Here is a 12850-nt window from a genome sequence, read left to right as displayed (position 1 = left end):
CCCCACAGGCAAGTGAGAACTCCTCAGGTGACCACAGGTGCATGCAGGGAGCGCAGGATAGAAAGTAGGGAAGGAAACTTTGTGTCTGTGAAGCCTTCAGCGTCAGATCAAGGAGTTCTTTGGTTTGTAGGCAGAGAACCATTGTAGATGGTAGAGCAAGGGGACTGTAACCCATGGCAGCCACAGTAGGAAGATCAGAAGGGGAAAAACAGGGTAGGGACTCTGAGTGCCTGAACTAGGCAGTGGCAGTGGGCCTGTGGGGTGGATGTTACTGAAGCTTGACAACGGGCATGACTCAAAGCACGGAAACCAGGAGAAATGGGGGCTGCTCTCGAGTAAGAACACAGTAAGGGTGGGAGGCAAGTGGAGTTTGATTTCAGACATAACGTGTTTTGAAGACGTGGAAGGACTTCCAGATAAAGATGTGTCTCAGGACATTGGAAATGCCACGAACACTCTCCCAAGTGTACTTAGTAGTCATACAGAGACCTGCCCCAATGAAGACGCATCTGCTTGGAATCCAAGTTGACATTTGATGTGTTTAGTGTAACATAGTGGTTTTCTTTGGAACTAACCTCAGTTACAGCATCAGACATGGATGACCAAGACCCACCCACGAATTAAAGCAGAATACATAATTTTATTCTGATACCATCTGGACCTAGACTGACTTGACACACTCGATGTGTGGAATGCACAGGCCCACTTTGCTGTGAAGAAATGAGCGCAGAGATTTGCTCTGGAGACTGGGGTTTGAATCCTGGTTCTGCTGCATTTTATTTCTCTAAGGCCTTCACCTGTAGCCCCAAAGCCTCTCGAGGGCTCTCTGCCTCAGTGGTCTGTTTATCCTGAAAGGGGGAGAGACTGTGGTGGAGCATACCTGTGTGGCCCCCCACGTCCACTGGCTTTACGTCCAAGACCATAAAGCAGAGGTGTTTGGGGTTCTCCCGTTTTAAGCTCATCATTGATCTGTATTAGATCAGTGAGACCTATGTAAGAAATGCCCACAGCTCTCTAGTGGTCACTGAGGAAGAAGGCTTGGTCGTTGTCCCCAGAGCTGTCACTCAGACTAATGAGAAAGATAAAGGCCAAGGATATAAGGGCAGAAACAAGTAGATAAGATAGTGGGAGCACAGTAAGGGGGAGGAGAGATTTTTCTGGAGTTGATGTCAGGGACGCTGTGGGAGCGTGTGGGCAGAGAAGGGGGGCACCCAGGGTGAAGGCCACTAGGTCTTCAGGAACCAGCTTGTGGGGGGCGCATGGTGTGACTGCAGATAGGGGCCAAGTGGTGGAGGGTCTGGAGTCTCCCATTAAGAGGGTGGACTTGTATTCAGTAGACAATGCAGGAAGTATTAAATTGCCTATTTTTGAAAGGGGAATAAATGCCACTGTGTTTCCGGAGCCACCTTCGGCCCCTCCTGCCACAGGGTCAAGCAGATGGTGGTGGTGGGGCCACCAGGAGGTCTGCGATAGGGGCTGAACTGGGAGGAGTGGGTCCGGAATGAAAATGACACGCGAGAGCCTTGAGGGGACAGGGAAGCAGAGGGTGTGTGAAGACTGAGGAAGACAGACAAACACTCCCGGGACTCTCCCCAGCCTGGATCATTAAGAAAATGGTGGAAGTTATTAGAAGCCAGGAGGAGGGGCTGGTTTGTGCAGTTCGGGGTTTGGGGGCATCTGGGTGACGTTATTCAGTTGGACAGTCGGAGGGGTGAGCTAGCCTCCCCAAACGGTCAGGACTGGAGGCCCAGGTTTGGTGATGCCCCCAGAGATGACACCGGTGCGGTGGGGGCGGAAGAGAGAAGCGCGGAGGACGAGCCGTAGGGCCCTCGGGCGAGGGCGCGGGAAGACCTGCTGAGGACACGGAGCCCCGGGCTGAGGACGGGCCGGGGTATCAGGGCGAGCGTGCTCGGGCTGACCGGGAACGTGGAGATTCGGTGACCCATCTCTTCTCTAGCCGCCTTCATGGTGGGGAGACGGAGCCGAGGGAGAGGCACTGATTGTAGCCTCCGGGCCAGGCTGGCAGGTCCTAAATCAACGCGAATTAGGAACTTCCAGCCTACTCCTCTTTCCACAGCCCACGCTGTCTTTTACACCTCCCGCCCCCAACACACAACGTATTTATTAAAAAAAAAAAAAAAATTCAGCCCGCAAAGACCCGGAACGCCGAGGCCGGGGGCTCCAGCAGGTATTTTTCTGCCTTAGGCCTGGGTAGGCGAGGGCCGTGCCGGGGTGGGGGAGGCCCCGCTGTGCCGGTGTGCGAGCCCCGCGCCCCCGGGAGCGCGCGCTGCGCCGGCCCGCCCTCCGTCCCCGGTGCGCGTCCCCGCCCGGCCCAGCCCCGGAGCGCGTGCCCCCGCCGCCCCCGCCCCGTGCGCGCTCTTCGCCGTCACGCGCGCGCCGCGGAGCCGCCCGGTGGAGCGGCGGTGGGCGCGCTCCGGGCGGGACGGGGGCGCGGGCGCGGGCGCGAGGCCTTCGTGCCGGGGCCGCGCGGAGGAGGCACCGGGGAGGAGCGCGCTGCGCCGCCGCCCGGCCTGCCGCCGCTCGGTGCGGGTCCGCGGGGCGCGAGGAGCGGCGAGACCGCGGCCTGGAACAAAGGGAGGCCGGCTGGGGCGGGGGCGTCGCGAGCATGGCGGACCGCAGCCTGGAAGGCATGGCGCTGCCCCTGGAGGTGCGGGCCCGGCTGGCCGAGCTGGAGCTGGAGCTGTCGGAAGGTAACAGGCCCCGCGCTCAGCCGGCCGCGCTGTCACGGGGGCCGGGGCGCGGGCGGGCGGGCGGGGGTCTCGGGGCGGTGCGAGCGCGGCCCCCGCCCTGCGGCTCCGCGTCGTCGGCCGCGGCCCCGGCGCCGGGGCCCTGGGGAGCCGGACGGGGCCGCGGGGCCGGGGGCGCAGGACGGGGCCGCGGGGCTCGGGGCGCAGCCGGGGCGCAGGACGGGGCCGCGGGGCCCGGGGCGCAGCCGGGACGCAGGACGGGCCGCGGGGCCGAGGCGGCCTCGCGCGCGGCCTGGCGGACGGGGCCGTGTCCTTGGTGCGCGTCCGAGCGCTGCCCACCGCGGCCGGGCCGGGGGCGGTTCCGCGTTGCGCGGCCTGAGGCTCCGCGGGCCTCGTTCTAATGCGAAACTTGTCTTTGGACTTGAGGTTTGACCGCCGGTGTCCGAGGCATCCTGGCTGAACCGGGATAGTACTACTATTGTTCCCGTCCGCTGGGATGCGAAGGTTGGGTGAAATTGGAAAGCCTCCTCCCTCAGGCCAGGGTCTGTGGCGCGTTCCCATCGTCCCATACTTAGAATTTGTGACAGATTTGCCACAGTGATTTCATGGAGTGTTATATACGGTTTCTTATTTGCTCTTAATGGTGGGATCATGTGCTCAGCTGTCATAAGTTTCAGATCGGATTTTGCTATGTCTTAAAAAAAAACAACCCACTGAAGTTCCGAAATGTTGAATGTTTAATATAGATTTAGAATTCACCCACCTCACCCTGGGAAGGCCACTAATACACTGAGGGGTGGGGATAGGCCGGCTTGTCTCGAATTTATATTTGGAGCAGTTTAGTGGTGAACTTGTATGTGTGTGTGTGTAACGGTTTTGTGGGGCTGGCAGCCAGAAAGTAAATTCATTCGTGCCAGTTTTCATCAGCAGGGAGAAGCTGGTGTTGACCGTATGGTTTCCTTTTTAACACTTTCAGGGCGAAGAAGGGGGTACAGGTGGGGGCCTGGGGTGAAGTGTCTTTTCAGATGTCACAGACTGGAGATGTTTCTGTTTCACATTTGGGGTTCTGCAGGGTTCTGTAATGCTCAACTGTCCCATAGGAGGAGACCGTTTCCTGGACTCTGTGCTCAACAGACACTGTTCTGAAGGGTTGTAGATGATGAGGGTGTTGCTGGTACCTCAGTGCAGTGCCCAGCTGGGCGAACAGTACTTAGGTTTACACTGGTGGATAAGGTGTGCAGTGTGGACAGATTGCTTGGAGGGATGAAGTGCCCATTGGAAAATATTTGCCCAAGTTCTTTGATTTTGTCAATGTTCACATGGGTTTTTCTCCCTCACTTTACAGGCCCCCGTAGCTGTGCACCACAGTTGTGTTATTTACAACACCGTATCATTCATGCATTCTCTCCAGACAAGCACCTCTGCTATGTCTGTATTATACTGGTGTTAAGTGTCAGTACCCTACCTGTGTTGGCAAAGCGGGAAGCTGTCTGAACTCACCAGGAGCCCTCCACCTCCCCCATCGGTCTGGGATGGGCTCACATTTGCTTCTGCACATCTGGGACAGTGCGTGGTCCCTGGTGGGAGTGCCTGCTTGTGGACGTGGACACTCACCTGCTAGATTGCACTCACCTGTCACCATCAGTCACTCCTAGAATGTGTCCCTGTTGTCCAGGGGATGGCAAACCACTTTAGACCAAGGTGTGCTTAGCCTAGTTCTCTGTGAATTTCTTGTGTCCCTACAGATTTTTAAAAAGGGTTTAATGAGTTTCTTATTGAGTGTCTGGGCAGAGAAAGGGGTGTGTGTTTGCATATGGGAATCACATTATTGTTTTTCTCTCTCTCTAAACTCTGCTAGGCCTGGCTGCCTCACCCAAGAGTAAGAGTCAGAGGGTTGTTGCTTTGGCCACCCAGCCTCAGCCCACATCTCCCCGCTTTAGCTGTGTCATCTTTGACTTGCTTTGTCCATGCTGAGTCGATTGGGTCTCTCTTTCAGGTCATTTGGAATTTTGTGTCTTGTGACTACGTAGAGTCGTTTTACTGTCTTAAATTAGATGAATCAACTTGTTTTCCAGTATTGCTTAATAGCAACCAAAGAATGGAGGGATCAGAAATCTGTGCCTCTTTACATTTTAGAACTTAAAATCCCCCAACATAGCCACTTTCAAAGTGAAAAGTTAAAACAGCTTTTAATGCCCAGTTATTTAAGCATATTGCTTTCATATTTTATCTTCAATCAGGATTCATGTGGAGAGAATTCTTTAAATTAGTCTTCATCGTTTTATTAAAATATCAGAACATACTGTGGAAACGTGTGGACGTTCCAGTGCTCACTTCCTACAAAGGAGCATGGGAAAACAATTCCATTTTAAGCACATAATGTAGGTTGAAAAAAGAGTAGACTCCTCTTTCAAAGTTCCTGTATGGCCTGCCAGCTGTTAATGGTTGTATATCTTATCTAGATTAGTAGATGCCGGTCCAGTTTTGGTTTGCACTGTCTGCTCGTGCTGCTACAGACACTTAGGTTATTTTATTTTATGGGTCACTGTTTGGTAGAGGGTTGCAGATTGACTTCTTGGCTGCAGAAGTCAGATTTTCACTTTCCTGCCCTGCTGGTTGCCTCCTCTTTTCTTTCCACTGTCTGTTGCTACCCAATGCTTCCCTCTTGGGGGAAAACTGGGCTGCTCTCCCTGCAGATCTGGTGCCAGCAAAGAACAGGAGATTTCTGTGGGGAGATGTGGTGGCTGCCCCTCCTGTGGGCAGTAATGGCCTCCAATCCACGGGTCCGGGTAAAGTCTTTGGTGTGGAGCCAGGGGTTGTCGGTCTGGTGAATTCTTGGGACTCAACGTGAAATGGAGAGGAAGCCAGTGAGCTGGCTGGTTGCTGGGTGCCAGGTGGGGTAGCGGTGGCTCTTTTCTTCACACACTTTTCCCTGAATCATTTTTTTCTTCCCTTCCCTTCCCTTCATTCTTGCCTTTTGGAATCATGCATTTTTCTATTTGGCTTTCAGAGGGCCCCCAAGTAGTTTCATTAATATGTAAATAGACATTATTTGGCTTAAGGAAAAACTTTAAATGGAAACACTGGCAAAGCAGAGAGGAAACAAAATTTCTCAATAAAGACAGACTCATGTCTTATTTAAAAAAAAATCAGTTGTTGATTGAACTTCAGCAATAAGTTTCTGTGTTAACTGACAGCTTGTGTCCTGGGCTGTACACACCCTGGACTTGCACCTGTAGACGATAGCATCCCACTGTTTCAGGAGTGGTTGAATTCTTATTTTGGTAGGACTTTGGGAAATTGCCTCGTGATGTAGGTAGCCTGTGAAAACTGTTTGGTGTTTGCAGAAGAGAAGCCCGTTAGCTTTCTACTTTGTGGCTTTTGAATTGTGAGTGTGTTTACTAACTTCCTAACTCTTGCTTATGGGAGTTACTCAGTTTGTAAGGTACAGAATTACTGCAACTATTAGTTATGTTCTGTACTCGAGTCCAACTTAACATTTTCTAGTAAGTGTGAAACTACTCAAGGAAGGAGGTGCATGCTGTCGTTCTTTGTGTTGATCAAGGAACCAGTGATTTTTTAAATTGCAGGTGAGCAATTCACATGCAGCTGGCATAATCCTGTCACCAGAGTAAAATCTTAAAGAGATGGCCAGTTGGAAGGTTTGTAGATTTGGGTGTGTGTGGCATTTTCAGGGCTTCCAGCACAATATAGCAGATACGCTTAGCTCTAGAACGTCAGTTCTGTCCCCATCAGCCCCTGTGGCTTTTCTTGGAGGTCCCTGTGGCTGCAGAGGTGGCCGCCCAAACTGAAGCCTGGGACCACCTTCCAGGGTCCGGGAGAGGAGACCTGCTGTCTCTAATGCAACCCAAATGTTCTCATTGAAAGGAAATAGTGGACTCTGGAAAGCAAATGTGTGAAAAAATACTTTCTTCTAGAGTCTTGTTGATAATTTGTTGTCATTGGGAGGGGAGGAGGGAAGGGGTCAGCAGATTCAGGGAATAGCTGAACCACTCCACCGGGGATCAGACCTCACCGTTGTTAAGAAAACCTGTTCGCTCTGTCACATCGTCTCAACGCTGCCCCCAGTAGCTGTACATCCTGTTCACTCTGTCACATCGTCTCAAAGCTGCCCCCAGTAGCTGTACGTATTGTGGTGAATGAAATGGACTACTTGGCTTGATAAATCTAAAAGATTGTTATCTGAATTAAAAATATGTACAAAATGGCAGCATTGATATGTGTGGGATGTGAAATGTGTGGACTTGAATTTTAAGAGTTATTCAGAGTTATGAAAATAGTTAAATTTGAATGTTCTTTTCTTGATGAATAAATATAGATGTCAAATTTAGCCAGGAAATTAAAGGCACACATTAGAGGCACTGATGTGTAAGGTTGCTCCCAATGCTCAAAAGATCTTTGTGGTGCTGTAGTCATGCTCAGAGCTGAATGCTGTGAGGTCACAGCTGTAACAACGACTCTATTTTGTTTCATTCTGGGCCCACTGGCTTTATATTCTTGTTATGGTTTGGAGGCTACAAGCTGTTGGATGATATGAGTCACTTTTTGCCTTCCTCCTCCCAGCCTTTTTCACATGGGTTGTCTCTTTTTTTAGAGCTGATTTTTTTCTTTTAAAGCAGTGATTTATGGGATGAGTTGTAGCGTTCTTCTGAATTGCAAAGAGAATGTATTGGATAATCTTCATTTTGATGTCATGTATATAGACTGACTCACCAGTTCAAATCCTAGTCATATTAAGATTCTCATAATTACTCAGGTACCTGACTAAAAGCAGATGCTCACCTGCAGTTATTGGCTTGGTTTCGCACATCATTGTTTATCCTGGTACACGGAAGGCACCTCAGGGGATGCGATGGGCTCTGGCCACTGTTTACTGTTCCTGTTCTCCGGTCTCTCCGTTTGTATGCCTCTACTTTCAAGGTTGCCCGTGTTCATTTTCCTTCTTTCACGAGCTTTTCGTGTGCCCTACGAAAGTTACCTACTATCATTGCCAGTGCTGTGTTCTGCTGAGGGGGTCAAAACCTTGTCACGTCTCAAAAGAAGCAGTTGCATCCGTTTGTTCTTGATAATAAATAATGCTCTCAAAGGGGAGGATCTAATTGAGAACCCCAGCTGGGGGGGGAAGAACATAGGCGTCAGGTTTGTACGTATATGGCACTTTCTTCAGGACCCAGCAGGGTGTTAATGTTCATAAGCCCTTAAGACAAATAAAGTGGGAAAGGCTAAGATATTGAGCTGTAAAAGTCAACATGACAAGCAGCCTTCTTTTGTGGGGTGGGGGGCTGGGGAGGTTGCTCTTTAGTTCTGTTGCTGTTGAATGTCCTGGAGAATGAAATGTGCTCTCTGTGCTGAGAATCACAAATTGAGGTGGTTCTTTACCAAATGCTTCGTGCAGTAGGTTTAAAAAATCCGGGAAAAAACGACCAAAGATAGCGAGGACTGAGAGATTCTGTGATTGATAGTGGGTTAAATAGATCTTTTTCTTCTGGGCTGCTGGTTTTAAATATTTTTTTTTTTTTTGCTTATTAAGTTGGAAACTCTTTCTGTGTCCTCATGAAAAGATTGAAGACTGCGGGTCAGATCCAAACTAGTTCTGTCGGCACCAGCGAGAGCAATTCCTTAGATATTTGTCTGCAATTATGCACAATTAATTTTTTTTTTTTACTGAATTATCTGGTTAGTCAAGTCACATATTCTATTTTTTTAATTAGAGGAATACTCTAACATTTTAAAATTATGAAGTTAAAAAACTCATATGTAAATATGTCCCCTCTTTGTTGTGGGCGGCTTCACACCCACCAGCCTCAGGTCTGAGCCTCTGGCCAAGGAGGAAGGCAGTTCCCTGCTGGACACTCGGTCCTGAGTGTCTAATTAAAACCAGAAAAGTGAGTCTCTCATGTTCTGACCATGTGTCTTACCAGTGCAGCTTGCCATGTGTCAGGAGTTTATAAAACATGTTAAGCTTTAGTGGGGAGAGGCCCACACATCTCAGTTTCCACGCGGCAGGTCTTAATCCGCCGTCGTGGCTTTGTTCCTGCCACTCCCTCGAGTTGGCAGAGCCACATGTCCAGACCGCTTCACTCTCGGGAAGAACACAGACCTCCACATCGAGCCCTGTCCCCTTCCTGGCCAAGCCCAGAGTCATGTCCCTGTGAAGATGCAGGTGGCGTGGGTCTAGCTGACTAGCTCTCTAAGGAAGCGCTTCCTGGCCAGTTTACCTGAAATGAAAACAGAAATGTAAACTGTGTTGTTACTAATTAACCTTATCAGGAGATTCTGGGTCTTTATGAATAAAGTAGATAAATGGAGATTACATGCTTTATTGCAAATAGAGCACATCCAGTTATGTCAGTGTCACAATACCTGACAAAATATAGCTTATAAACCTTCACAGAAGGATAAGAGCAGTCGCAGAGCCTGATGCTGTCAGGGGACAGGAAGGGGTGAAATCTGGAGTTGGCCAGTTGCTTTAGGAAGGACAGGTTCACTCTGGAGCCATCGGTCTGAGGGGCTGGATTTGGTGCAGTGGGCACTGAAAGCACAAAAATCCGTGTTTAACTTGTGCGTGACCTTCTTCTGTGCTTCTTGAACCTCTTTGGGTCTTTTTCTAAATCCTGTTTGGAGATTTGTGTGAAGATCTTGAGATTCTCATGTGAGTGTCCACTGAGAAGTCTTTCTATGGATTTTCCTACGTTGGGAGGGCCTGTCCGGGGCTCTGCAGTCGTGGCATCACCCCGGATAAGGCTCTCCCAGTTTTGGTGTCCTCGGCTGTCAGATAGGGTTAAGAACTCTGCCTTTGGGATGGTAGTGGGGGTCAGCGAGGCAGAGTCACAGTATCTGCTCCGTAAACATCCAGCCCTGCAGTTTCCCTCTGAGGTGCTGTCACTGGGACAGAGTTCCCTGCCCTCCCGCCGCCTCCCCAGTTTATCCAGGTGATTTGAGTTACAGTGGCCTTCGGAGAAAAGCAGTGGAGAGGCGGCATAGGCCCGGGTGCGGGAAAGCACTTTCACTTTCCTGTGCTTGGAGGGTGCATCTCTTAATAGATGCTATCTGGGCACTTACCCTGTGCTAGGATAGCTTCAGAGCTGCAATGCCTCTTTTTTTTTTTTTTTTTAAAGATAAAACTTCCTTTCTGGTGGACTCTTTGTGTCAGTATTCCTGGAATCCCTTTTTCAGCCCCTTTACTTTTCAAGAGAATAGTTGGGGAAAGGTGTCCTAGGTCAGATTCAAGTCCAGGTGTGTCCGGAAGGACGTCCTTTTAGGCTGTAATCATCGAATCTCAGGACCATGTGTGGACCTCCAATCAGAGTTGTTCCAGAGCTTCATGGAGGAAGGGCCTGACCATCTCCTGCAGTCCCCTCACCACAGTGCCCCCAGGATGAAACACAGAGCTCCACCGCTGTGACTGTGGGAATTGTCCTCCTGGAGGTGTGTGTCCCCCTGCCCTCAGTGTGTGTGGAGAGGGACTGAGCTGGCTCCCCTCTCGTCATGCCCCCGTGTCCTGTCCTGAGACAAGTGCACGTAGATGCTACCCAACAGGCCACATAGGTGGGATTGCGTGAGGCTGGGCAGCTCTGAGAGGCCAGGTCAGAGCCAGGGCTCACCGTGGCAGTGGGCCCGGGACTCTGTGCCCCCCCGCCCAACACCTGTAACAGATCCTGGGCTTTTATCGTTTACGATCACCCTGGCAGTTATGTCAGTTGAGTGCCGTGTGGGTTTGTGAGTGAGTGGGATCTTTTTCTTATCGACTTTCATAAGCTGCTTCTTTTAAAATAAAAACCAGAGATAGTTTGAAGCCCCCCCTGCCCCCGCTGTGAATTTAATGGTATCACAGAAGTTATGGCTTCAGTTACGTGTAAAAACAACTTAAGAGTAACACCAAGTACTAAGGTGGAGCTGTACTTCAGGATAGCTTAAGTGAGCATCATTGGGCTTCGAAACATCTTTTGTTTTTTCTTGTTTTGATGAACGTGATGGATGCTTGAAGGCTGTTGAGATTTAGTAATATAAAGCAGTCTTTAAGGAGCTCTTTAAGCAAGGGTGCAATTCCATTAAGCTTAAGTCATTAAAATACACCTATTTAGGGACTTCTCTGGCGGTGCAGTGGTTAAGACTTAGCCTTCCAGTGCAGGGGGTGCGGGTTCAATCCCTGGTCAGGGAGCTAAGATCCCACATGCCTCCCGGCCAAAAACCAAAACATAAACAGAAACAATGTTGTAACAAGTTCAATAAAGACTTTAAAAATGGTCCACATCAAAAAATATCTTAAAAAAAACCCCCAAAACCCAACCACCTACTTAAACCCAAGGAAATAGTGTATCAACTTGCCAGGGTGGAAACTTTGTTACTAATGTTACTAAGGTACATTAGAATGTACCTCATGCTTACAAGTTACTGTTGCAGTGCCTGTCCTGTAGGGAAATTCTGTCAACCTGAGACTTGGTGTCTGGGTGGGTTTTGTTGTTTCATTTTGCTTTTAGCTCAAGTGAATATAGTCTTATTGCAAATGGTGGGGCTAGGCTTCCCCCACCAAGCACAACATTGACCTGGGCCAAATGAGAAATAGCGCTTGGGGTTATTTTGCTGTTGATATCAGAGTTCAGACTTCGAGAATTTCTGTTACTTGTACATAAATTAATACGAAAAGGAAGTAGAATTCTGCCTCCCTGTTTTAGATGTTGGCGAATTATTATTTAGCTACCATACCAGTAAAGGATTTTCTAATGGCTGTTGGTATTTTAGAATTTCTTTCCTGTTATTAGGAAGATCTGGCCTGGGACACGGGGAAGAACGTAGCCTTGATTTTGCTGTTTCCTTCATGACATGTTGAATTTGACACAAATAGGATTCTGGATGAAATCTGCCCTTTATGGAAAGTGTCTAAGTAAAACAGGCTCTCTGAAAGTGTTGTACAATATTCTGTCTCCCGTGGATACAGAGGAGCAGAGCCATGGGGAAGGAACGTGGGCAGAGGTTCCTTGGATGGGCTGCCATTCCTCGGGTGATGGGCATCTGCTGTGGGGGTGCCTACCACAGATGGAAAGCTCACAGGCTGACTGTGTCATTGGGGTCATAGGGCAGGTTTGATCACTATCACTAATTCTTGAAAGATGATGTGGGGTGGGGAGCAGTATTTAGAACACTAGCATTCCTTGAAACAAAGATATGAAATAAAGCTTATACATCTCATGGTGCCTTATAGCTTTTAGCTGCTTTCATATTGACCTTTTTTTAGTCCTTTGAAAATATTTTCTAAGGAAATGACATTAGCTTCTCTGTATAGATGAGGAGACTTCAAATGATCAGAAACTCATCACGAGCCTAGAATCTTGGCTTCCCGACACATTTTCACCATCACGAGTGAACTGAACCACCGAGCTGCTTTCTTTTGAAGCATGATGGGGATCCTGTCTTCTCCTGTGAGATCAGCAGCAGGAGTTCTGTGGAGTCTTGGGTGCTCTCGGGAGTGTGGGCCGTGGGCAGCGCCCTCCCCAGCAGCCTGTTCCAAGTCAGTGAGGAAATCAGACGAATTTCCCTTGCATGTGGTTGTAACGGGTGGAGGCTTATGCTGCACGTTTTCTTAGCTGGCTGCCCCTAAACTTTGCATTTAAGATCGAATCTGTCATCTAGGGGATGAATATATGGGTGTTCTCTGTACAACTCTGTTTTCTGTATGTTTGAAATTTTTTTGTTTCTCATGGAAGATGAACATCCTTTATTTATGAAAAAAATTTTTTTTTTTGGCTGAGTTGTGTCTTCGTTGCTGCGCGCGGGCTTTCTCTAGTTGTGGCGAGTGAGGGCTACTCTTCGTTGCGGTGCGCGGGCTTCTCATTGCAGTGGCTTCTCTTGTTGGGGAGCACGGGCTCGAGGTGTGAGAGCTCAGTAGTTGTGGCTCGCGGGCTCTAGAGTTGTGGCGCATGGGCTTAGTTGCCCCGCGGCATGTGGGATCTTCCTGGACCAAGGCTCAAAGCCGTGTCCCCTGCATTGGCAGGCGGATTCTTAACCACTGCGCCACCAGGGAAGCCCCGGAACAGCATCCTTTAGAATCAGGAGGCTGGATATGATATGGCTTATCTGAAATCTTAATCGTTTTGGTCAAGAGACGATGCTGTTAGTTCTTG

General features: G+C 49.5%; 1 protein-coding gene across 6 annotated transcripts in view; it reads left to right on the top strand.

Annotated features, from left to right (window-relative positions):
* Positions 1-2545: 2545 nt before the first annotated feature.
* DIP2C (disco interacting protein 2 homolog C) overlaps positions 2546-12850 on the top strand; it is a 401012-nt gene continuing 390707 nt past the window's right edge. For all 6 annotated transcript variants that reach the window (XR_014296333.1, XM_082647854.1, XM_082647852.1 and 3 more), the window contains exon 1: positions 2546-2711. Coding sequence is in view for 5 of the 6 variants with exons in the window: in XM_082647854.1 (XP_082503980.1) it covers positions 2627-2711 (85 nt within the window). In the remaining variant the exon portion in view is untranslated. The remainder of the gene's footprint in view (positions 2712-12850) is intronic.

Source organism: Grampus griseus, assembly GCF_964374135.1.
Source record: "Grampus griseus genome assembly, chromosome: 2".
Classification (NCBI taxonomy): domain Eukaryota; kingdom Metazoa; phylum Chordata; class Mammalia; order Artiodactyla; family Delphinidae; genus Grampus; species Grampus griseus.
The sequence above is the reverse complement of the archived record's forward strand: the minus strand, read 5'-3'. Positions and strand labels throughout refer to the sequence as shown.